The sequence below is a fragment of the Cebus imitator genome, unplaced genomic scaffold (assembly GCF_001604975.1).
Source record: "Cebus imitator isolate Cc_AM_T3 unplaced genomic scaffold, Cebus_imitator-1.0 Scaffold352, whole genome shotgun sequence".
NCBI lineage: Eukaryota > Metazoa > Chordata > Mammalia > Primates > Cebidae > Cebus > Cebus imitator.
Genome location: NW_016107667.1, coordinates 1,275,134 through 1,301,314, shown reverse-complemented (window position 1 = coordinate 1,301,314; position 26,181 = coordinate 1,275,134). Strand labels below are relative to the sequence as shown.

The 26,181-nt window shown below is 36.2% G+C and overlaps 1 protein-coding gene across 8 annotated transcripts in view; it reads right to left on the bottom strand.

Annotated features, from left to right (window-relative positions):
- Positions 1 to 1,313: 1,313 nt before the first annotated feature.
- KMT2E (lysine methyltransferase 2E (inactive)) overlaps positions 1,314 to 26,181 on the bottom strand; it is a 100,435-nt gene continuing 75,567 nt past the window's right edge. For 6 of the 8 annotated variants that reach the window (XM_017506245.1, XM_017506246.1, XM_017506248.2 and 3 more), the window contains 14 exons: positions 23,566 to 23,830; positions 22,542 to 22,640; positions 13,597 to 13,761; positions 13,004 to 13,312; positions 9,418 to 9,672; positions 9,109 to 9,253; positions 8,334 to 8,584; positions 7,884 to 7,940; positions 7,140 to 7,703; positions 5,835 to 6,121; positions 5,006 to 5,094; positions 4,772 to 4,897; positions 4,503 to 4,603; positions 1,314 to 3,573 (listed from right to left, as the gene is read on the bottom strand). In XM_017506245.1, coding sequence (XP_017361734.1) covers positions 2,068 to 3,573; positions 4,503 to 4,603; positions 4,772 to 4,897; positions 5,006 to 5,094; positions 5,835 to 6,121; positions 7,140 to 7,703; positions 7,884 to 7,940; positions 8,334 to 8,584; positions 9,109 to 9,253; positions 9,418 to 9,672; positions 13,004 to 13,312; positions 13,597 to 13,761; positions 22,542 to 22,640; positions 23,566 to 23,830 — 4,219 coding nt within the window. In that variant the 3' untranslated portion in view covers positions 1,314 to 2,067. Of the gene's footprint in view, positions 3,574 to 4,502; positions 4,604 to 4,771; positions 4,898 to 5,005; positions 5,095 to 5,834; positions 6,122 to 6,401; positions 6,517 to 7,139; positions 7,704 to 7,883; positions 7,941 to 8,333; positions 8,585 to 9,108; positions 9,254 to 9,417; positions 9,673 to 13,003; positions 13,313 to 13,596; positions 13,762 to 22,541; positions 22,641 to 23,565; positions 23,831 to 26,181 lie in introns of those variants that run through there. The other 2 variants (XM_017506250.1, XR_001818444.2) reach the window with 2 other exon arrangements.

The following is a 26,181-nucleotide window of genomic DNA, read 5'->3' as shown; positions in this document are numbered from 1 at the left end:
GCTATCTGGAAATTGGCAGACAGACCTGCCCAAAGGCAGAGAAAAGGTGGATATAAGATCTTCAAAAAGTCATAAAGTTTTTAGGTGAAAACTGATATACTAACTTGCTTCTTCCCGTGACCCGGACCATACATAACTAGTTACCAGGATAAAATAAGGAAAGTTTCCATTGGAGTAGAGAATTTCAGTTTGTATTCATAGTTCAGATTGTTTCCTAAATTCCCCTTTTTCCTCCCTTTTTAAATAACTTGAATGAAATTTTGGTAGAAGACTGTATTTGAGGGTATATACTTCATCAAGGAATCAAATTATGTAAGATTCTGCAGTTAACACAAAAGCTTCTATATGCATATTTTCTATAAGAGGCAAATTTCAAACCAGTGTAAAATTTAAAATATGTAGGACAGACCTTTTAAGAAGAATATTTATATTTCACATGCTAGTTAACTTTATTCTTTTTGAAACTATCAGGATAGATGATGTGAAGCCATTTCTTCTCAGACAACTGTTTCTTTACTAAATACCATAAATAGAATTTTGTTTCGACAAATGGAGGATGGCAGAGTTGACCTATGTTCCTCTAAAACTTGAAGCTGATTAGGATTGAGCCCTAAATGAGCTGTGTTAATGTACCATCACTAGCTAATTATCAAAAGGAAACGGAAATTCAAAAAGTGTAAAATGTGACTGAATGATACCAGTCATTTTAGTGTTTCCTTTTTTCTTAATGCACAAAATTTATATTGTCTTGTGCCAGATTATGTCAGGTAACTGGATGATAAAAAATGTGTTGATAAACAGTGTTACTACTATTTGATGTACTTACTGAATCCTCCTCAGAGGTAGAAGACAAAGGCTAAGAAATTTTAATTTTTCCAGGATTATAACTAGCATTTTATATTTTAGCAAAAATAAAAAGGTATCACTTAAGAGGCCATTTTCATTTCACTGACAGATCCAGGAAAAATGCCTTTTTTCTTTAGTTTTGTACACCCAAGACAAATTTTCCTGTTTTAGGCAAACTATCCATATTTTCAAACAGTTGTTCAAGAACTACTATGTGTAATGCATTAGTGGTCTGGATTCATTTTGTATGATGCCAGATCCTTAATTTACCCAGCACAATCATTTAAGTAGTTTCTATGGCACTTGCACAAATGGCAAACAGGAACCACCACACGAACAACCCCTTGCTGCCTCTGGTTAGTAGTCACTACAGAAAACTGAAGGCTTCTTACAAACTCTATTTGAAAACTATAATGTCTATAGAAACACACAGACCCTGAACTTAAAAGTTGTACAGGACAATTTGGTAAAACTGACATAATTGTGATTTATTAACATGAATTAAAATGCCCAACCAGTGCTTCAATGTGACAGTATATTTAAAACAAAAAAGAAATTAAAGGTCATATACTGTACTACTTTCACAAAGATCACACAGTTTTGCAAAAGACTTGTCATATGTACAATGCTATATATCAAATGAGAAAAGCTGTAAGCAATTATATACGCAAAAGAAATGCAGTATTTACAGTTTGTCAGGAGACATTAGAAATCATCTATACATTAAATTACATTTTGCTTGCAAATAACTGGTAAAACAAAATGAGCCATGTCCACACCAAAATATAAAAATCTGTATTGCATTTTTATACCTAAGATGCATTCACAGAACTGCTGACAGGAAAGAAAGAAAAAGAAAATCCTCATAGTGCCATTACTTAGCTGTGTACTTAATGCATATGTATAAAATAATAGAGAAAACATTCACTAAATGAATTTAACTGCAACAATAAAATTTAAAGATCATACAGCATTGAATCTACTGCCAGAAAAAAACAGCTGGAATGTTCACTTACAAAATAAAGATACCTAATACTGGCTTAACAGCACATTTTTAAAGGAATTTTAAAAAGCAAAAATGAGAAAAATACAATGAAAGAGCACTGGTCTATTTTTATACAAAGGTTCATGTACAAGCTTTAAAAAGTACCTTAACAGGTACATATGAAATATACAGTTTATCTTACAGAACATTTAAAAAAAATGTTTTTGGAGTCCATTTTAATGCCACCCTGATCCATGGTAATTGTTTTGAAATGTTGGTGGCACCTGTGCTCTGTGAATTGGAATCTGTCCAGGCACTGGAGATGCCTGCTGAGGTCCTTGAACCCCGTGTGGCAGGGCCACAGAGCCAGGATGAGGACAGAACCCTGAAGCAGAAGGTGTTGGAATACTGTTTGGTCCTTGGGGCTGGAGATGAGGACCTGCGACAGGTAATGGACAATGTGGCCCTGTTCCAGAAGGCTGGTGCTGGGGTCCCGGTCCCAAAGTGTTATGATGTGTAGCTTGTGAGGGATACGGAGGTACAGCTGGATGAGCACTTGAAGGAAAAAGTGGAGGTCCTTGATGAGGTGGGTGGTGTAAGGCTTGAGCTGATGTGGTATGATGCCCAGAAGCCAAAACACTAGAAGGTGGCGGTGGAGGGGGAGGTGGGGGTGCTGAATTTACAACATGCTGGTGTTGTGCTTGTAGACCTTGGAGTCCTGTGGAAGGATGGGGTGGTGGATGGTGATGAGGGGCGGGAGGGGGTGGAGGTGGGGGTAAGTGGTGTCCAGCAGTTTGAGAATGAATATGCGATCCAGGGGTGACCGCATGAACAGGCCCTACTACGTGTGCTACAGAGTGTTGCTGATGGGAATTCGGCTGTTGTACAAGGTGTGGTCCTGGAGCAGGCGGTGGTGGAGGTGGTGGGGGGACTACGGCAGCAGCAGCAGTTTGATGGTGAATGGTGGGGTTCTGAGGGGGCAAAAAATGCCCTGGAGTAAGGTGTCCTGGAACTGTTTGTTGGCTTGTGGTGCCAGGAAGTGCTTGATTTGGTCCTGATGTAAACACAGTTTGTTGAGAAAGACTACCTTTGAGCTGATTATAATTCTGAAAGTTAGCAGAGGGCTGCTGGTTTTGATAGTAAGACGAAGAAGAAGGAGGTGGAGGAGGTGGAGGGGGTGGTGCCGTGCTATTCAGACTTTGTTGGTTAAACTGACTGTATGTTGCTGAAGATTGTCCTGAGGGTGTCTGTGTAAATAATGCTCCAGAAGTTGCCTGCTGAGTATTGGCTGGAAGGTTCTGTGCTGCTGGATAAAAGTTTCTCTGAGGCTCTCGCTGAGGTGTTCCAACTTGAGGTGACTGTGAATGATGAGGCCTGTAGGGAGATCCTAACTGCTGTGAAGGAGGCTTTGGTGAAAGATAACCATGCTGTACAGGTGTGTGAGGCGTAGATGACTTTGGAGGATTTTCTAGGTGAGGTGATAGAGGACAGTGCAACTTTGTTGGTGCAGAAGGCAGTTTCTGTGAAAGTTGCTCAGATGCATTACGAACGTGTGTCTGAGGAGGATGATTCTTTGAAAGTGCTTGGCTGTTATTTGATAGCTGTTTTTGTTGGAGCTCTGTTTTTAGGTGAACACCATTTTCAGCTTCTGATGCAGTAACTGTGGTGTCCCATTGGGGATCCGGTTTTGTGAGTATTTTTCCGTGTGCTTGAGCAGGAATTACAGATCCAGGTGAACCAGGCTATGAAGAGAAAACAAATTATATACATATAAGGAACATTTTGTGTACCTTAAGGTTTATTCTTGTTGGTATTTAATATGATCTAAATATTAATTTTAATGTGGGGCAGGAAATAACATGCCAGATAGGTCAATTATGGAGGCTTAGGATGTTAAAAGGCCAATATTTTCCCGTTGTTCCAACAAGTTCTGAGAGTATGCTTAAAGTGAATTCTCCGGGTTAATTTTTATTGAAGACAAGTTGAGGACATAATTTACTCTGCCTTTTTTTTCCTTAAGCAATGAAACCTGTTTTTGAGCCTTACTCTGAAAGAACTCTAATAGTAAGTTTCAGTTTTATAATTGAAATTTCTATGCCCAATCTAAGGATAAATTGATGTGGGTAAATAAACTTGCTCCCTCAAACCGTTTTAATACCTTTTCATTTTCCTATATACTGTTCAGATATAAATAAACCAAGACTGCTTAAATATCTATCATCATAGAAAGATAAATCTCAAGATTCCTTTTCTTTAGTTTCCAGTGATATACATGCCATACTAGATTATTACATTTTCATGATCCAGGATGGAGATGTCATTCCTTTTAAATGATAAAATGACCTTTTGTTTTTACATAATTGGCTGGTCAAGAATTTCACAACAAGGCTATGAATTTCCTAGACACCACTAGAATAGAGGTGGAACATGAGAAGAAAACATAAGCTGTTGAAGTGTGCTTAGAAAACTTGTTTGGTCAGAGTTATCCATCACAGTTCAGAAAGAACAAACAAAGTAGTAAACACAATTGAGTACGTCTGACAGGAAAGCGTGCAGAAGTGACACACTGATACTCGATGCAGCAGAAAAACACTGTATATGTTGTAACCAGCAGCTTTTCTGCACTCAACCTGAGGTCCTTTGGAACCCATCAAAAGGTCAATGTTATTACCTTGCTCATTTTTGAAGGACTTTTACAAGTATTTTGAGAAGTATCTGGGGATGGACATTCATTTATAGTTGCAGGTGGTTCTGGATTTTCAGGATCAGGGTCTATAAAGCAGAAGAAACCTATAGTAAGTGTAAAATTACACGGTAAACACGGTTTTAACACCACAAAGCAACATACATTCTATTCAAACCGACTATTTATAAATGTTCTCTCTCGTCTGATTTTAAAATGTTTAAAAGAGTAACATTATCGGTCATCTGCTTACTGACCTTCCATAAGTTCACTGAAAGAAGGGACCGGGCCCTTAGCTTGCAACTGGGGAATGTGATTTGAATGAGATGAGGGTGAAGACTGAACATGACTCGGTGAACATGAGACACATGGTGATTCTCCCCCTAGAGATGAAGCAGAGCAGACCCAAAGAGAACATTAGAGCTGCAAAGAACGAGGATGAAGAGTGATTAACTGACTCCACTTTCTGGTGAATGAACAAGCTCACTTACCACTATCTTTATCTTTTCGGTGATCACTGAGAAGTAAAGCTCTCTGGTAACTCCTTTCTCTGACTTGTTCCACTGATGTTGAGGCAGTCCTTTAAAAGAAAAATCACATTATCCTCTATTGAAAGAAGCTACTGCTAGCTGTATTCTCCGTTGCTTCATAGTCAACATGTACTGTTCAGACAGAGGCTTTTGCCCTACTGGGAAAATAACTTTGGTGTTAACCTTTGGAAATAGTTAATCTTCTCTTACTTTGCCGGTGGTGCCCAGAACTGAGATTGTTATCCTTATTTAAAGGATTCAATTCCTTTGTCTCCAGCAATTTATTGGCAAGGAGTTGACGATAATGTATTAACCTTCAGAATGTCACTTCTGGTTACCAAAGGTACCAAAACATGCCCCTTACAAACTACTGTCAGGATTGCAAGCTTTGAGGTGGAAGGGGGACTAAGGAGCAAAGTGTGTGGCTACCTGCCCTTTGCCAAGATCCATCTTATATGCAGCTGCTCCTACTCCTTCTAAAGAAGCACTAAACCTGGTGGTTCTTTCAAGGTAACTGGTAGGAGTTATAAAGGAAGTCAGCAGGATTGTTAACTGTGATAAAAATTCTTTGGAGGGGATATTTGTGTGTAAAGAATGAATGCATTACCATGGAATAAATACAATAGACCTTTAACAACACATGCAATACACAGCAATCCCATTCACAGAGAGCATCTTTTAAAATTGTGACCACAAAGTACTATCTGCTTAGCCTTGGGAGAACAACAAATGGGAAGAATACAACAAAAGCTTGTTTTTTCCAGAGCAGCATACTTCAGAATGGACTTACCATTGAACTTCTGGTTCATTCTTCTCACTGGCAGTAGCATCCTTAACAGGGCAGTTATTGCTAGTTTCTTCAGAAGTAGCATTATAAACTGTAGCTGGTGTTAGTAAAGGTAGGCTAGCAGTGTGTTCCACTTGCTCCCCATTCTCATTACTGCTGGCACAGCTATCACCATTGTTGCTCAAGCTTCCACTTGCATGGGGTGATACACTAACAAGTGGAAAGTTCTCCGTCTTAGAGCCACTTTTCCTAGCTTCACGTTGTCTCTTACGGTATTCTAACAGAGAAACCTTAAGCAAGAAAGAGAAGAAGAAGCAATCTTTTATTCTTGTTTTTAATGTCAGAACCAATGCATTCTTTTTTCTAAAGAGAATTACTATATTTACATTAGGAAAATTATTTTAATTGATTCTGAACAAATAATTAACAATTATCAAATGCCTACTATATTCCAGGCATTGTACTTAGATGATTTACATATGTTATCTCATTTATCCTCACAACAACCCTATGAAATAGGTATATTATCATCCCCATTTTACAGATGAGGAAATTGAGTAACTCACTCACTCAAGGTCACACAGCTGGTGAGTGTTGGAGCCGGGATTCGAACCTAGGTCTTACTTGAAAGCCCGTGCTCTTTCCACTATACTACATTGCTTCCCACATAGTTGCCAACTGGACTCTGTTATAAAAATTAAAAGCACACATCACGAAAATTCTTGGACTTGCAAAGCAATAAGCCTACTAACAAAATAAGTGCTATAGTTTCTCTCATTCTTTTGAAATAAGGCATTCTAATTATCTCAGTATGTCTGCCAACCAAATAATGGTGGGAAATCAGGGAACTAACAATATTTAATATATATCTATTAGCAAAATAAAAACACGCTTACATTCATGACCTAAATACTATAGACATTATGGATGAGGAAAGAAGCATTTCCTCTATACAGGGTGCTTGCTCTATGTACAATAAAGTTAATAATGCAAATATTATTCAAGACTGCCTTTTTTGGGGGGCGGTTGGGGACTGCATAGTTTTACAGACTACTCATTAGGTGAAATAAATCATCTTGAGATTTCTCTCTCTGAAACCATGCTGCTTACAAGGATTTCCCATATCACTAGAATTTTTTACTTTTCTGTAAATGTTTTCTAATTAATCCAGCATTTACAAAAGTTTAAAAATACAAAAATGTAACTTGAATAAATTAAGAATGCCTTACATAACATATCTACCAATTGCCCTCAGTAGTAGTATGAAAAACAACTATTAAAAGGACTATAAAGTGTTAAATTTGTAACCTTTTTCTTTTGTGGTGGATTCTGGGGTGTGCAACTCCCGTCGATCAAATTGTCATTAACAGTCCGTCCGAAACCAGATACAAGCCCATCTTCGGAAGTACAAAACACAGTTGTTTCCATAAACATGCCTCTAGTATCATCCTGCATCAGGCACTTTGACTCACTTATTCGGAAGCCTCCTCCAACCTCCAACTGATGTGAGGGTGTCAGGTCCCTCAAGTTGGAGTTCACTGAGAAGTTAACTCCTGTTCTGTCAGGGCTCTTTACCCAGGAAGAATATATTGTGCCCCGTCCGGAGTGAGTCGAGTCCAGTTGGCTGTTGGGCTCAGCCCTGTCATGTGCAGGCATTTCCATGGCTTTTTGTAAGGCAGTTGGCTCAACTGCATCAAGTCCCAGCTGAAGATCTGACACAGGTTCCTTTTCTCCAGGGCACTGCCTGCTGACTTCAGTCCTACTCCTAGGGCTCGTATAACCAATAGTCTTTATTTCTTGCAGACCCAGTTCAGTTAAATTGGAATTTCTAAAAGGCCCCAATGTTAACATCGTTGAAGATCTGTCATATCCCTGTTTACAGAGTTAAAAATAATAATAATTATATATATACATATATATATACACACACACACACACACACACACAAATAATCACATCTTGGGAATATTTATTTCAAAATTTACCAGTAATTTAAGCAAATCAATATAAGAGGAAAACTATCAATTCACCCTTTTTAAGTTAACTTCTTACCTCTTGACTATAAGTGCGTCTCTTTATTTCTGGAGAACTTTCTGGGGAAGAAATATTCTGTATAAAAGAAAGAATTGGAATTGAAAATTTAAAAATACATAGTATATCCATAATAGTTATAGAAATGAAAACAAAATGAAAAACCAGTACACAGACTTTGGTTTTACATATTCTTTCCTGTTTATTTGCGTTCCCCAAATAAGATACTTGCTTTCACATTTGATACACACAATCATTTAGTCTACCGTGTATATCAATAAGATGAAAGGTATGCTCATTTTAGTAATAATAAAAACATCTAAATTCATATAAATGAATTTTCTTGATTTTTAGTTTCTTGCAAACTTTTGTATTCTCAGCACACTAGCTGTTAAAGGAGGAGAAAGAGCTCTTAAAGAAATCCCATCCCCCCACGTGTCGAATTTTTCTTTCTCCATTAAAATTTCTCACCTCAAAGTGCATGGTATTTCCTGGTGTACCAGGAGTTACTGGGGTAACTGGTGAATATATGGGTTTATAACCATTTCTACAAGTTTCATCATCTGATTTTATCCGTGGAGGCGTGGCAAAAGATGGGTCCATAGGAGTAATATCGGTGTGAGTTGGTGTAGCATACGGGGAAGGTGTAGGTGTGGAGGTTTCTGAGTAAACCGAATCTAGCAACTGATAAAATCTTCGTTTTTTTAGTGGTGTAGTTAAATCTGTTGGTGAAATAATAATCTGTAAGAAATTACACTGCTGCTATTTGTTAAAATCTGTATATGTCACATCCCGGGAAAGGTAAAATATAAACAACAGCAATTATGACTTTCACCCCAAAACTAAATTTCAAGGTTTCGAAAAAATGGTACTAACATGAAGCAGTCCCCGCCCCCTCCCCAATTAGCAAGGATTATCTTGCCTGGAGGGATTAGAGGCCTAGGGGTTCTCAAAGTATGTTATAAGTACTGATGTTACTTTAACTGATTTGTAAGAGTCCTTGTCTGTCTGAAAAGCAGCTGGTCCAAAAGCCTTTAAAAATTCATCAGCCCCAACATACATGGTATTGTAAACTGGCATCGTCATCAAAAAAATATAGAGGAGAGAAAAGAGAAAATCTATACAACAATGGGCTTCTCTTCTTAAGTGCATACCAGTAACCAGAATATGCCGGTCATAAAGCTATATATAATATATGCCCTGCCACATTCCTCAGACTAAAACAATACTGAAAAAAAAAATCTACCTGGAAGGGAACAGCTGTCATTTAATAGTAGTGGACTTTTATTTTCACCATTGACTGCAGGACTTCTGGATCTTTCTTGACAGGGTGAATTAAATCTATATAAAATTGCTGAATTTTCTTCTTCCAGAGCTTGTTTCAACCATCGCTGAATAAAAAAGAATAATACACGAATAGGAATCAGTTTGTAGCTGTTTATATAGACTGTAAATACAGAGCCAATTCCAAAAACATTTCACTACCATGGAAGGTAGTAAGGAATGAGTTGGCATTTGGCTTATTCTACATTTTTACTTCCAAAGAAAAGTTTACCTTTTTGCATGAACCAGAAATGTTTTCAGTAGGTTCTTTTCTTCTCCTTTTTTCTGAAAGGAATGGTGAAGTAAATCTAATATAATGCTTAGGAGTAGAGTATACATGGGGACTGTAGGTGAGACCTGGTAAAGAATTGAGCTGTGTAGCTAACACTTCAGGATCTGTAGTTATGCGTAGAGGCCTTTCTGAAAGGCCATCTGAAGGTTTTCCTGTCTTCTCATTCTTCTCACTTAACCATTCATTGACCAAGTGCTAGAGAAAGAAAAAATCTGGATCATTATAAGTGTAATTCCAAATTCTCCTACTGAATATTCTAGTATCAGATTTGAAATTGCTATATTATCTAAAATGATAAATTGTATAATTTGAATCATATATGATGTTCAAAAAACCAGTACGTCATTTTACATTTCCTTGGTTATCTACTGTTATTCTGATACTGTTTACCCAATATTTTGTAGAACAGAACATATGGTAGCTTTTTAAGTATTTATATTACATGAAATTTATATTACTTTTTTTTTTTCTTTTGAGACAAGGTCTCTTTTACCAGGCTGGAGTGCAGTGGTGCAGTCTTGACTCACTGAAGCCTCCACCTCCTGGGCTGAAGTGATCCTTCCACTTAAGCCTCCCGAGTAGCTGGAACAAGGCGCTCACCACCACGCCTGGCTAATTTTTTAAAGTATTTTTTAGAGACAAGATCGGCTATATTGCCCATGCTGATCTCAACTCCCGGGCTCAAGCATTCTTCCTGCCTCAGCCTTGCAAAGTGCTGGGTTTACAGGTGTGAGCCACCATGCCCGGCCAAGCTTTTAATATAGTGACAACTAGAGACATATCAGTACCATTTTATTAAACACAATAAATTTGGGTTTACTACTGTTTCTATTATAGGCATAAAATGTTCCATCTGTTAGAAAAATCTGATTTTAGGCAGTGTTTTCCAACACTAGCTGCCCATCAGAGTCTCCTGGAAATGAGGACAAGATACAATACTTTTTTTTTTTTTTTTTTTTTTTGAGACAGGGTGAGTTGCTCAGGCTGGAGTGCAGTGGTGTGATCAGGTCTCACTGTAGCCCCAACTTCCTGGGCTGAAGCCATCCTACCACCTTAGCATCCCAAGTAGCTGGGACTGCAGGTGTGCACCAAACATGCCTGGCTAATTTTTTTGTTTTTAATTTTATGTGGAGACAGCGTCTCATTATGTTGCCCAGGCTGGTTTTGAACTCCTGGGTTCAAGTAATCCTCCCACCTTAACCTCCCAAATGTTGGGATTGCAGATGTGAGCCACCTACCTCACTCACAATACATGTATGTTTAAAAGTCAGCATTGACAATCACTGATTTAAGGGGTTTGGAATATCTCTTAAGGTTCTTGTGCTTTGAAAATTTTCATAGTCCTTAATTCTGTTGATTCTCTGATCTACAACAGACATAATACAGTCTCTCTTGGGTCTATGAATATCCCTGACCCTGAAGTACAAATTACTACTTACTTAAAAAAAAAAAAAAAAAAAAAAAAAAAAAAAAAAAAAAAAAAAAAAAAAAAAAAAAACTATTAACATTTTTTCTTTGCTGTAAGGGCATTCGTATTTCTAAGTATAAATGTAACTTATAGAAAATGTGGCTGGGCAAGGTGGCTCATGTCTGTAATCCCAGCACTTTGGGAGGCCAAGGGGGATGGATCACGAGGTCAGGAGATGGAGACCATTCTGGCCAACATGGTAAAACCCCATCTCTACTAAAAATACAAAAAAAATTAGCCAGGTATGGTGGTACGCGCCTGTAGTTCAGCTACTCAGGACGCTGAGGCAGGAGAAGCGCTTGAATCCAGGAGGTGGAGGTTGCAGTAAGCAGAGATCACGCCACTGCACTCCAGCCTGGGTGACAAAGCAAGACTGTCTCCAAAAAAACAACAAAAAAACCCCAGGACTTAGTATATATAAATGTGCACATGAATACTCACACACACATACAGAAACACACATTTTAAAAATCTACCCATCCTTTCTTCCAAAGGTAACTAAACATTTTGGCATCTTTTCTGTCCCTCTGTGTGTACAGAAGAACTCTATTCCTAGGACAGCAGTAGAATGTAGTAGTGAAGCACATGAAGTCTGCACAGACTGCCAGGAGTGTGAATCCTGGGTTTGCCATTTACATTGTGACCATGAGCAAGTTAAGTAACTTTTTTATATTTCAGTCTTTATCTGTAAAAGAAGGGTTGTGACAGAACCTAGTTCTATAAGTAGGATTGTTATAAAGATTAAAAGAGCTCAATAACATATATAAAGCTCTTAGAATCTGGCACAGAAAAAGTGACATGTTATCTTTAAACTGAATGAGGCCTTTAGGGGTAATCATGATTTGGTATTCTATCAAACAGTATGTTGTTTAAAATAACAAAATCTGCAGACAAAAGAGGCTTTTTAAGAGAATCAGATAGGATGTAGAAGCTTATATATCATACCAGGGATTTAAATAAATTTGTAGTACCACAGTAAATTTATAGTACCACAACTTAGTTAAAAGTTTAATAAAGGGTACGGATTATGTCATATTTGTAATTTTACAAATAGTAATTTTACTTTTAAACCTGAGGTTTTTTTCTTTTCACTTTACAAAGTTGCAATTTTTTGTCCATCGTTAACAGGCAAATATTGGGTTGCTTAAGCTACGGTGATGGAGTAAGGAGAGCACAGACTTTGAATTATAAACAACTGTGTTTAGATTGTCTCTAACAAAACCTGTGACTTTGGCAAGTACATTATTTAACTTGTGCCAATAAAATATAATCCTGGGTTCATACTAGAATTTTACTAAATGTACATGTCATGATTTAGCAGCATGCCTACAAACTGTACTGAATTAGGTAACAACAAAGACAGAATAAATGAAATTTCAAAGTAAAGTGTGTGAGAAGTATACATTTATGATCTACCCTTAAACAGCATAAGGATTACCGTACTTTAGTATCTCTGCCCCAATCTGCTGTACTCTAGTCAAAGTGAGAAAGAGCAGCCTCATTAGGATGTTACTTCTGATCTGAAAAGCTCAGGTTGGTTTAATTAACTGAATTGTTTCCCATAATTGCTTCATTAAGTCTGACAGTGTTTCAAAGATTTTTATTAATAATTACACCTAAAACTACTCTTCCTTATAAATTTTCATAGTCTTAATATATTCTGTGGGAATCAACAGTTTCTTCACATCTAATTTTTATCATCTACCTATACAATGAAATTTATAAAAATATAAACAATAAAGGATAACACATCTGAAACCAGTTTGACAGAAGTATGTATTTTGTACATAAAGTAGACAAACTTATTTAAAGAAATCATGTATTGTAATACTAAAAGTCCTGATAAACTGAATGTAACTATCTTAACAATAATGCAAACATTTCTATTAACTGATTTTACAGTTTTGGAATTCTCATTCCTAGTATAAAAATCTGCAAGTATAAAAACTGCCTGTTATTCTGTTCATTATGAGATCTTAAAAATCCAATTTTTAAAACACAATTTTATTAATATAAGAAACTGTTAGAAAACAGTTCTTACATTCATTAAAATCATACCTTCTTTGTTTTGGGGTACTTTGTAGGACATTTATTAAGTGCTGGAACTTCAGTTTCAGTAATTATTTCTGCTACTGCAGTTTCAGTTTCTGTTTCTATTGTAAGTACAGTATTTTCAATATCATTTTGTTGTGAAGTAACTTCTATATCAGGAGAAGATGGCTGGATATCCGAACACATGCTGACAGTTCTGTGTCTCCGACGCTGCTGTCCAATGTGAGTCCTACTCCGAGAAAAACTTTTTCTCTGTTTAGTTCTATTTACTTTGGCAGGGGTTGGCTTGCTAGCATTTTCTTCTTTTGCTTGTTCCTAATATAAAATACAACAGAATGGAACTTTTTATACTGTGTACATATAAAGTTTAAATGTAACAGCATTAATCTACTTCAGAAGCCAACTTTCCAGAATTTATGAATTCTGATACATAATAAAGAACAGAGACAATATATAGTCTTATCTCAAGCTGAAACGCCTATAGGATTTGAAAAATGGTATTAAAAAGTTAATAGACATTATTTTAAATTCCTTATAAGATATGGAAATTTTATTTGAAAGTGTTTTAAGAACATAAAACTAGACCTGAATAATAATACCTGAATAACTTCAGCATCACTGACAATCTGTGTATCTTTACATTCAGTTTTAACTTCAGTTTTGGCTGTGCTGATCCTTTCCAAAGCTTGTTCTCTTCTCTTCTCTCTCTTTTCAAGTCTGGCAAAAGCTTGCAAAATTGCTTCCATTTTCCTTTCTTCTCTTGTCTATGAAATTTAAATTTTAAGTGATATCATAAATATCAGTGCTCAAAAGTAAAATTAAGTCCAAATGTTTATCACAAATTTTAAAAACAATTGGAGAAAAAAGCATTTCTGTTCATTCAAGACCTTTCAGAATTCCCATCATCTTGGTAAGCCCTGTTACTGCAAATATTTCATGAAGGAAACACTTGAATGATTGTTAATGATAAGGGTAAAACAAAAAAGCCTCAAAAATTACCTTGTTTTAGCAAACTGAAAATCTTTTAATAATACAGAAACCAGCCTTTTAAAAAAAGATCCCAAATTTCCAAGGAAAAATTCATAAGCACTTGAGTGACTATACTGACATACTGCAGCAGGGTGCTGTTAGGTAAAGTCTTGCGTTTAAAAATTATGACTCATTTGGTAAGTATCTCTTGTGACTCTAGGCAAGTTACCCTTTCTGAGACAGTAAGATGTGGGTAATAAAACTTGCACTTCTCTGAATTGTTACTCACTTTAAACAGATAACGTGAGGTTTTTAAACAGTCCATGGAAAATGGTAGGCATTCTGTATGTGTTAATTATTATTTCTACTTTAGCCCTCTTGCCCTCCATTGTAATTCTTATAAGGCATTCCTCTACCTTCTGCTCTTCCTGTCTTACACTGACAATTCAAGACAGGGACTGAGAAACAGCCACGTGTTCCTTTGAGCATCAGTTCTCTGAAAGAGAGCATTAAGAGCAAACCCAGAGCCTTGACCAGTGGGCCTGGCAAATGCTTCAGCTCTAAATCAGAACCAGGAACCACATCCATCAACCATCTGGTTCTGCAAATGAAAATAACCAGGTCCTGAGGCTCAAATCCATTTGTCTTTCCTCCTTTATTACCATCGATATGGGGAAGAAAGAAAGATCAGTAACTCAAGGTTTGGATGCCATAGTCGTCTTAATATTGGAGCTTTAGTTCCAGTAATTACTAGCAGAGATTCAACCCTGAAGATACCTACACTTTGGAAACTGTTTACCCATTCCTGTATTTTTGTTGTTGTTGTTACACTTAGCAAGGGAACAAAATAGTATGTCAACAAAAGTACTCTAATATACTTCTAAGTTCCTAATTTTTTACAGCAAGTTACCATATTGCAAATATGACACTGAGGAAACAAGGTCCAAAGAGGTAAGATTCTTCGTTCATGGATTACATATCTGCATCTCACCTCTCCTAGTATGGGACGGGCAGACACTAAAATAGCACATGCAAAAAATGGTCCTACTTGCTCACCAGAAAAAGTTTTAAAGCGGAGTTGTTTCCTTAGAAGATGCTGTATTTTTGAACTTTTAAATTACCTTCCCCTTTTTGTCATGTGGTTTTCTGTAAAGCTCTGTTTTTATCAGAGTTTCTCTAAAATCCTGAATTTAGAAAAAAAGAAATTTGGAGTAACTAAAAAGATCATTTTCCCAAACTGTGCTTTACCTGATAAACCTGGTTGAAGGGATTAATAACTACAGTTACTTGTTTTCAAAAAATTAAAAAAAAAATTTGGGGAAAGTATATTTTTCCAGAGGAAACAAACTTGTCTTAGCAAGAATCACTGTATGTGTAAAAGAAAAAAATTACCCACAAGGTGGATAATTACCCACAAGGAAGATATTTTCTTATCCTGGGTATTCTAAGGTAAATATGAATTTACGCCAAAAGAGCCTGACAGTCCGATATTCCCTTGTTTTAGATGGTAGGAGTAAGGGTCACAGATAAAACTGTATGGAGTTGATCTGGATCTTAAAACAATGTGGTCCAATACTGCTGAAGAAACCAAAGCCATGTGTATTAAGTGACTCATTCAAAAGCAAAGCCATAGTTATTATGCAGGTTTCCTGCCTCCTAATTTACTCTTCTTTCCGATTAACTACTGCCACTACATAAAGCAAAACTCCTCCTACATTAAACATCTGGGTAAGAATAAAGCTGAAAGCAGCAAACATTTCCTAACAGCTTTAAACCTAGCTTTATCTTAAAATACACTAATATTTGGTAATATATACATGCCTGATTTTCTACATTTATTTTAAATTTCTTCAGAGTCAGATGTCATTCAGCTTTTCTAGTCACCATTACATACAGTACATTCTTTGACATAGCCATGTATATGGTACCTATTTAAAGACAAAATTTGCCACCCATTTTATAGCTGTAACTGAAAAATAAGTTTTATTATTTGAGGTAGTTACAGCTGACTCCAGAGAGGATTAGAAAAATTAGGAGTCCTAATAAACCCCAGCAGACTTCCCACAGCCCCCAATACCTGTGCTATATAATATATAAAACTTGATACATTTAGACTTCCCATAAAATCTATCTAAACATTGTTTTTATGACATGAATCTTAGTTTATGGTTTTGTAAAGGTAAATAGAGGATTGTAATTTCCTGTAAGCAAGCTGCTTAATATCCCCATCACAAAGCAAGATCCCCATCTCCACAAAAAAATGTTTTAAAAAATTAACAGGACATGGCGGCATGCAGACACTGAGGCAGGAGGATTGGTTGACTCCAGGAGTTGGAGGCTATGTTGAGCTATGATCTTACCACTGCACTCCAGCTTGTGAACAGAGTGAGGCCCTGTCTCTCAAAACAACTAGGAAAAGGAAAGCCAGAGCCCACTGCAAAATAACCTTATTCTTTGGTCTTGAAATACAGAAATTAAATGATTCCTTGCTCAAAAAAAAAAAAAAATCCTTTTAAATAACATAGATTAACTTATAAATCTAAAAAGATGGGTAAGGTTGTTACCAGTAAAAATCATTCCAAAATAACGTGTATGGCTTATGTGGTGTCTCCATTTCCTCTATCACGTGATGAGTGAATTTATACTCACAGCACTCTTTTTTATTTTGATACTCGTTTGTTGTTCCCTCTACCCCATTCTCTACAAAAGCTACTCCAGAGCAGTGACCTTGCCTTCTTTGTTCACTTGATATCTCAAATGGCAAAAACACATTTTTGTTAAAGAGTAATAATCATGTATACATTATATCAAGCATATATCTCTGTTATTTGAAGACATAACTGGAATCATTTCAACAATTTTGGTAATCTTGAATTTATTAGAAGGCAGCTAAAGCTGATTAACCTCATTTTGTTTGAACGGAGTTAACTATAAAAATAAACAGGTTCCCTTTCACTTAACACCACAATGTCATTAATTACTCATCTTTAGAAATAGAATTCCCAGTGTCTACAATGAGAGAACACGGGACCTTAAGAAAAGAAAATCAGCATCAACTGAATCATGCTGAAGACAGAACAGTGAGTTGGATAACATCTCATATTCCTCTCATCAGATGACTTTTCTGGCAACAAATTTATCCTAATTGTTTTTTAAAGCATTGTGTCTTCTAAAGTGATGTTCTAAATTGTCAGTCAAGTTTTCCTAAAGACATTCAATAACAGCATGGATTCTGTAGTGTTTTCCCACAGTGTCTTCCATTAAATAAAACTCTCTGGGAGTCAAAGGTGTTATCCACAAAAACCTGCAAGGGTATACAAATTCAGGAAAAGCTGACAATTTCTCGAGCTTTTAAACACATGTACACTGGGAATCTGAAAAGGAAGGATATGGTATAGTGTTCACAACAGTAAATTCGACTGGTCATGGCTTTTTTTCACAGCATCTCAAATTATACTTGTATGGAATACATTTTGATGTGAAGGATGAAAGCTGAGAAAATTGTGGAGAATCGTGGGCCAGGCCTCCAGATCATTCATTACCTGAACTATAGGGAAGCTTCACTGAGTTCACATTCATGGGTCTGTATCTTTCCTCAAATGGTTGCCATGAACATTCAGTTAGCTTATTTATTGAGGGTCTACTTTTTTGCCCACCATTTTTTATTCCCCTAGGAGCTAGGGCTACGACAATGAATAGTGCTAAAAGTTTTCTCCCTCATGGAGTTTATGATATAGTGATAGAAAAATTCTACACTATCTTAGCTGCTTGACAAGTCCAGGAATCTCTTATTTATGTGACTTCCTTGTCATACCCTTTCACTGTTTCTCAAATGTCTGTCCTTTTAAATGTGAAGACCACACTAAATCATTTTCTGTGTACTCCATTTTAAGCACTCTGGCAATACAGGCCATCAAATATTATCAAGATTATATTCCCAAAGTATATTATGAAGGTTATGAAACATTACTATTTTGGAAATTAAAACAAGGAGACTGTCTTCATGCCATTATAAATGGGGGAGCAAGCGTCTTTTTTTTCCAAGATTGCATCACTGCACTCCAGCATGGGTGACAGAGCAAGATTCTTGCTCTTGATCTTGGCTCACTGCAACCTCCTCCTCTGGGTTCAAGTGATTCTGGTGCCTCAGCCTCCCAAGTAGCAGGGATTCAAGGAGTGCGCCACACTGCCTGGCTAATTTTTGTATTTTTAGTAGAGATGGAATTTTCCCATGTCACCCAGGCTCGTCTTGAACTCGTGGCCTCAAGTGATCCACCCGCCTTGGCCTCCCAAAACACTGGGGTTACAGGCGTGAGCCACCATGCCCAGCAAAACGTCTCTTTCAGTATTTAAATTTCAAAAGTTTGCTGTTTTAAAAATGATCACTTTAAGCTAACGGTATACCCCCCCCCAGTATCTAAACTTCTTCCACATGTACCGTTTATATGACAAGACAATAGCCACCTAATGCCACCTCAACAAACATACTAGGAGGACACTCAGTAGTGCCCTGGTTTTTGGAATCAAGTGAATATAAACCATCTATTGTATTTCAGTTATATGGCTTAACTGGGCTTGTGGTAAGATTTTCCTAATGTGCAATAACCGGTTCCACACAACTTAGCCACAAATTGGCTTTTGTAAAAGCAGGCAACAACTTAACAAAAAAGACAAAATATAATGAATGGAAAAAGAAAATGTTCATAAAAGAAAAATCCAAAAGGCCAAAAGAGGTGGAGGGTAGTGGAACTAGAAATGACAAGGCTTTCCATCTTGGTCACATAAATATTCTTTCGTAAAGTCTTCATCCATGAATACCTGTGTGACGTACAGCCAATCTCATCCCCCTAGTAGCCCTCTCCTCCTCCAACCAAATATAGTTTATAGCTCTCTCCAGGATTTCCCCCTGGGAAAATACATTCCATAAAACTTTTGTCATAAGCTACTCTATTTGGTTAAACCCTACTTGAAAGGTCCATCATAAATAAAGTACAAAAATATATTAAATATACATACATAAATAGAAATATGTATTACCTAGAGTTCATGAAACAATCTGATCTCTCCCCAGCTGTATCTCCTTCACTTATCGCTGAGTTGTAATTATTTTGTAAATACCTCAAAAAGCAGAGACATTGCCTTATCTCCCATTCTGATTAAAAAAAAAAATGATGCCAACAAACAAAATATATAAATACCCTGGTGCAATTTTTGGAAATTAAGCATGATGTTAAAAGGTGGTGTCTGAAATTATGTACATAGGTTAAAATTGCCAATTTTGCATTGTTCAAGCTTTACTACAAAAGGATAGGGTGAAGTACAATAGTTCCCCTTTATTCACAGGGGATACATTTCAAGATCACCAAAGCATGCCTGAAACTGCAGATACTAGTGAACCCTATACATATAGTACTGTTTTTTCCTATACATATATAAAATGGAACAATTATATACTGTAATAAAAGTTATGTGAATGTAATATCTATCTCTCTCAAAATCTCTTAGTATTTTTGAACCTCAGTGGGTAACTGAAACCTCGGAAAGCAAACCTGCAGATAAGGAGGGACTAGTGTACATTTAAATTTGGTGATTACATGGAGTTTATCTGGGAGGAGGTTATTACTGATTCATCATATTCCAATCTGATAAATATACACGATACCAAGTCTAGGTGAGATCTCAAATCTGAAATGCTCCTAAATCCAGAACTTTTTGATTGCCAACATGATGCTCAAAGGAAATGCTCATTGGAACATTTCAGATTTTTGGATTTGGGATGTTCAACTGGTAACCGCAATGCAAATATTCCAAAATATTAACCCTGAAAAATTTCTGGTCCTAGAAAAGTAATACTCCACCTGTATCTCCATACTGGTTTGGAAGTCTTGTCGCAGGCGGAAATTTGTATCACTTTGACCTAGGTTTCTCAAGAGTAGTATGGCTACCATCTTTATTCTGCCTAGTTTTAGTTGTGCCTCTGTCACTTTTTTTATTTGACCTTGTCTTTCTGAGTACTGATGTTAATCTAACCAATATAAAAGTCAAGACTGGGAAAATAAAAGGGGATTCATTTTAAACTTTTCAAAACCAAATACAATACTAACGCTTGGGGGTAGGGAAATCTAATTACTTAGGAATCCTAGGATGCATGTGTTTGCATTCTGCTTATTTGACTACATCAAAAAATTCTGTAATGCAAACATCAAAGCAAATGTGCCAATTAGAAGTAACAGGATTGAGATGACTTTAAGAGCTATGTATGGGTCAGGAACAAGGATTTTTAGATTTTAATTTCATATCCTTTTGAAATACCAAATTATAGACATTTATACTTTCCAAGTTTTCCACATTTTATTCCCATGAAAAATACTCAGTTTCATAGCCACCTTAGTGGCAGATGGTAAAATATGTTAAAATGGATATAAAAAATTTTGAAGGGTTCTTCAATTTACTGTAGCATACTAATAAGGAAAATCAGGATCAAAAATGGATTCCAAGTAAGCCAATATATACATACATTTTCTAAGTTCCACCAAGTTTAACACTGAGTATCCAATTTTCTTCTGGCGTCTAGAAATAAGGATGTTCTAAGATCCACTAACTGTCAGCATTTATAGAAGAAAATCTATTTAAAGTAGCCTTATATAAATGTTTTTAAACAGAATTCAATATGAATAAAATTACTGTATTTATGGGCAACGAACAAGACCCGCGTTTTCTGTTTTTGTTTTTGTTTTGCAATGGGGATCTCACTCTGTCATCACCTAGGCTGGAGTGCAGTGGTCAATCACAGCTCACTGCAGCCTTGACCTTCTGGACTCAAGCAATCCTCCTGTCTCTGCCTCCTGAGTAAGCTGGGAATACAGGCATGCACTGTCACACCTGGCTAATTTCTAAATTTTTTGTACAGATGAGGTCTCACTATATTGCCCATAATGGGTCTCTAACTCCTGGGCTCAAGTGATCTTCCCACCTCAGCCTCCCAAAGTGCTGGGATTACAGATGTGAGTCACCATGCCTGGACTGTGATTTTTTTTTTTTCTCTAAAGTGGTCACTACAGCCCTTAAAGCCATTTATAAAAGAGGTTCCTCCCACAAGACACATGCCGCACACAGAAACAAGTTAATACTCTAAATTGGTCAACTGAAGAATAAACAGGACAATACTAAAAATCAATATTCAATAAAGAGCCTTAGGTAACTTGAGAAGGCACTCAAAACATATATAATCGAATCTCGACAAAGGTTCAAGATAATCCCTTTAGGTACAAGAATTCCTCCTTTATATACTCCTCCAATATTTTCTTTCTGCTTTTCTTCTAATACTACCTTGTCTCAACAGACCATTGTTTCTGAAATCCTAAGGGTATGAAACAGTTCTTTACTGTTTTCAGAATTTTGAGTAACAAAATCAATATTAGAAACTATCAAGGTGATAGTTTCTAAACAGCCATGTATTAAGTAGGACAACAATGACCAAACTTTTTTTTTTTGGGAGAACAGTCTCTCACCCTGTCGCCCACGGTGGAGTGCAGTGGTGCGATCTCGGCTTACTACCACCTCTGCCTCCTGGCTTCAAGAAAACTCTCTCGTCTCAGCTGGGATTCCAGGTGTGAGCCACCACACCTGGCTGATTTTTGTATTTTTAGTAGAAGCAGGGTTTTGCCATGTTGGCCAGGCTAGTCTCGAACTACTGGCCTCGAGTGATCCACCTGCCTCAGCCTCCCAAAGTGTTGGGATTACAGGAGTGAGCAACAGCACTCGGCCAACAAAGACCAAACTTTAAAACATCCCACCCTTAAATATGTGACAGGAGATTCCATGGAATATAACATGAAAACCCTGAAAATAGGAAACAAAAGAGCATATGAAGTAAAGGGGGGAATGGGGAGAACCTACCATAAAGCCATCAGTCAGTTTCAAATTTTAGGGGCATGGAAAGTATACTATGATACTTTTTTAACTGGCTGACAGATGAAATGCTAAATTACCATAATTTGTGAGAAAACAGCTTGTCCTAATTTTTACACTGATAAAACATTTGTAAATAGTACAAGGAATATACATCCTACATTTATTTTAATGAGAACCTTGTTGTATGATAGCAGGGTGAGAATACAGAAATAGTAGCTACCAGTGGTTGGGGTTTTTTGTTTTTTTTTGCATAAGCAATTCATTTGGTGATATAAGGTTTCAAGTTCATTTTTATTATATTTCAAATTATGAAAGGATACATTTAACTAATAAAAGACATTTTGAACAATAATTGTGGCATTAAAATTTATTAGTTCAGTGTAGAATTAAAATTAATAGTTATCAGCTTCAAAAATATTCATAAAATATTTCTTAATGCCATACATTGTTAAATCTCTAATGAACAACCGATAGAAATACAAGATTAGTGGAATTTATTTAAATGGTAATGACAAAAAACAAATAAAATGCTCAATGGCACATCATGAGGCCCAAATTTGCTAACTTCAAAGAATGGTGTAAAAGCTCAAGGAAAGGCAGCAACAATTACGATATGAAGAGCAGCTGTCACTAAGCCAAACTTACTGGCTTCCCAACTTACCATCTTCCTTTTCCTTTCTGCAATCTGCTCCTCTGATTCCATTTCTACTTCATTACTAATAGGAGTTTTTTCTTCTATATCATCAATAAAATCTGGTTCCTGAAAGATGGAAATGACTTCTTAATAAACTATTACTCCATCTATACAACTATTTCAATGTCTTTCAACCAAGACAAATTCAACATGTCAACGTAACCTATTTAAATTCATTTAAGAAATTTAAAACTGGTTTCCTCATTCAAGATGCTTTTCAAAGTCAAGCTATCAAATACTTTTGCTTTTTAAATTTTAGCCAATACAGTTTTTATCAATATAGGTCATATATGGTAGCATGGCCTTATGTTTACATAGTTCCCAAAACAAAAACGTGTAAATTATTTCAGAAAAACCTGCAAATACCCAGTGGCTCAGTAAGTGTTTATTCAGTCGAAAGCTTAAGGGAAATTATTTCTAGAAGACAGGGCCCTGGAAATGAGCAAAATCTTACTTGATTTTCACATTTTAATGATCCCTCCTGTTTTTTGTTTATAGAGGACATATCACAAATGTATTTATTGGTGGAGCAGATACACTTAGGCCAAACTCTACCCCCAAAATTACCTTGTATGTTATTAGTAAATTTTCTCCCAAAAATTTTATTTGCCGTTCTTGTGACATGCTTACGGAATTGATTGTGTGTCTACATATTTTAGGAAAGAAAATTTTGCAGCTTAAGACTTTAAATAAGAACATTTATTATGAACATAAAGTGCCACCTAGAAGGTTTTTAAAAGTTACCTAGTCTTAGGAAAATCTTGTCTGCAATTCTGCAAGGATTTGCTAGCTGAGCTGTTTCTTAATAATTCACCAAATTTGTACAAATTCTAGCAGAGCCTGTATTTTCACCATGAATACTTCATTAAATGACAGAATAGACTTTAAAATACTTTAAACAATTATACACAGAACAAAGAAAAGGATAAAATATGACAAATCATTTTCCTTTGTTTATTTAATTTCATTGAGAGTCAGCAGAGTTCAGTACCTGATTATTTGATACTGATAGTCTCAGTGGAGAAAGCTTTCTTTGTTTAGTTTCTGGGCTCTTCATTTTGTTGGTTGTTCCTTCACAATCCAAAGTAATATTCTGATTTTGTGTATCTTTTTCTTTGGAAATATCTTTGTCTTTTTTTCCTTTTTTCCGTCTGGTCTCATAGCCACTATTGATATTTTCCATGGATTCAGAACTACGTTTTAAAACAGGGCACTCTGGGTTTTCTTTGAGGCATGCACAGTCCACCTTGTACTTACTGGAAAGATAATCAGTTAAATTTTTATTTCAAAATATAAAACAAAACTGGAAAATTTCTAATCCATTTTAAGCTGTAACTCCACAAAATTGTATGCAATTACTAGTAATTAAAGTAATTCTTTTTAGTAATTTACAGTCCTAGTTAACTACCACAAAAAACTTTCCTCATAAAAATAATGTAATAATTAGATGTTGATTTCTGATCAGATATTAGGCATTTGTACAGGTTGAGCATGCCTTACCTGAAATGCTTAGGACCAAAAGTGTTGTAAATTTTGGAATGTTTACATATACATAATGAGATATCTTGGGGGAATGGGATCCAACTCTAAACACAAAATTCACTCATGTTTCATATAGGCTAAAAGTAATTTTGTACAATATATTTAATAATTCTGTGCTTGAAACAAAGTTCTGACTGCACTTTGACTATGACCTGTCATATGAGGTCAGGTGTAGAATTTTCTACTTTTGGCATCATGTCAGTGCTCGAAAAGTTTAGGATGGCTGGGTGCAGTGGCTCTCGCCTGTAATCCCAGCACTTTGGGAGGCCAAGGCAGGCAGATCAATTGAAACCAGCCTGGCCAACATGGTGAAACCTGTCTTTACTAAAAATACAAAAATTAGCTGGGTGTGGTGGCAGGCACCTGAAATCTCAGCTACATGACAGGCTAAGGCAGGAGAATCGCCTGAAACCGGGAGGCAGAAGTTTCAGTGAGCCAAGATCATGCCAACGCACCACTCCAGCCTGGGCGACAGAGCGAGACTCAGTCTAAAAAAAAAAAAAAGTTTAGGATTTTGATTTCATATTTTTGCATGAAGGATGCTCAACCTGTAATATGTTACAGGATTAGGAAAAAAAAAAACACATTAAACTCGGAGTGTTTTAAAGTAAAATGATACTGTGGATTACACAAAACATTAAGGCAGAAACCATAACTACTTCAGTATCCCAGAGTGCTATATAAAATACTGATCTGAAATCTGACCAAATAAAAAATGCTAGGTTTAACAAATAACTAAACCTCACTAGTTTGTCCTGTACTTTATGGAATTATGATAGCAACAACCAGATTTCTTTAAAAAGCTACCTTGATGACATTTAATGTCTCCTTTTTACCATACTAAGTGTTCTCTCTTTCAATTGGAAGCCTGAGACATAATTGCACTCTGCCTCATATTCACCGTAATGATACTTGTTAATCCCATTTTAAAAGTGAGATTAAAACTCAATGAACATTAGCATCTTGTCCAATGTTACAAAGTTAATAAGTGGAAGAGACAGCATTTAGATCCAGGTCTCTGTATGACTCTCAGGCTCATGTACTTTTCATTCCAGTATTTCTCAACTCTGATCTCTTTATCTCTACTCCAGCTGCTAAGATGTAGTTCATCTATAGGATACAGGCCAAATGACCAAACCTCAGTTAAACAGTAATACAAATCTCCACTTTGCATGTTTTAAGTAGTTGAATGTTTGTTCACAATAAGAACAATTTACTTTTTAAGTGTCTAATATTCCTAACTCATTTACTCTTAAAACAGCTAGAAAGAGTCAAATCCAACTTCCTTAATAGTGTGAACAAGGGATAGAATTCAAACATTTATGGTCCTACTTCCCACCTCCCAAATCAGGTATTAACGGGCACTAGTAGTTCTGTTGATTTTAGGACAACAGAACTACAAAAAATAATCATGGCAAGAGCTTTTGTTTATTAAGAACTTTAGGTGAGTATTATTATTATTATTCTCATATACTTGAGGTAATGCAGCACAATGTGATGAAGAAATTGGTCCAAGGTCACATAGTAAGTGACCAAGCCAGGATTTGAAACCAGACAGATTACATTCTTAACCTATATGGGATAGGTAATCCCACAAAGCAATGAGCAAAGAACTATGCTAAATCTTCTACCTTCTAGGAGAGAAAGGGCTAAAATGATACGATAAATCTGACAGCAATAATCAGTAGAAAGACATACTAAAGGAAGAGGGATTTCACCAAAAGAAAACATAATATTTTAAAAAGAATATCACACAAAGTTTAAAAATATATAGAATAAGAGGAACTGAACTGAATTGCTTATAACCCTAAACCCAAAAGACTACAGAATATATAAATAATTTCTGGGGGGGGAAATAAAAAGCAAGAAAATGACTACCCAGTAGAAAGACAGATGATAAGATCAAGCAATTCACAAGAGAGAAATCCAAATGACAATACAGAAAAAGACCTCTGGGTTCATAATCAAAGAAAATGGTAAATAAAAATATTAACAAAAAAAGATTCCATTCCACATTGAGCTAGCATGCGCGCGTGTGTGTATTTTTTTTTCTCTCGACACGCGC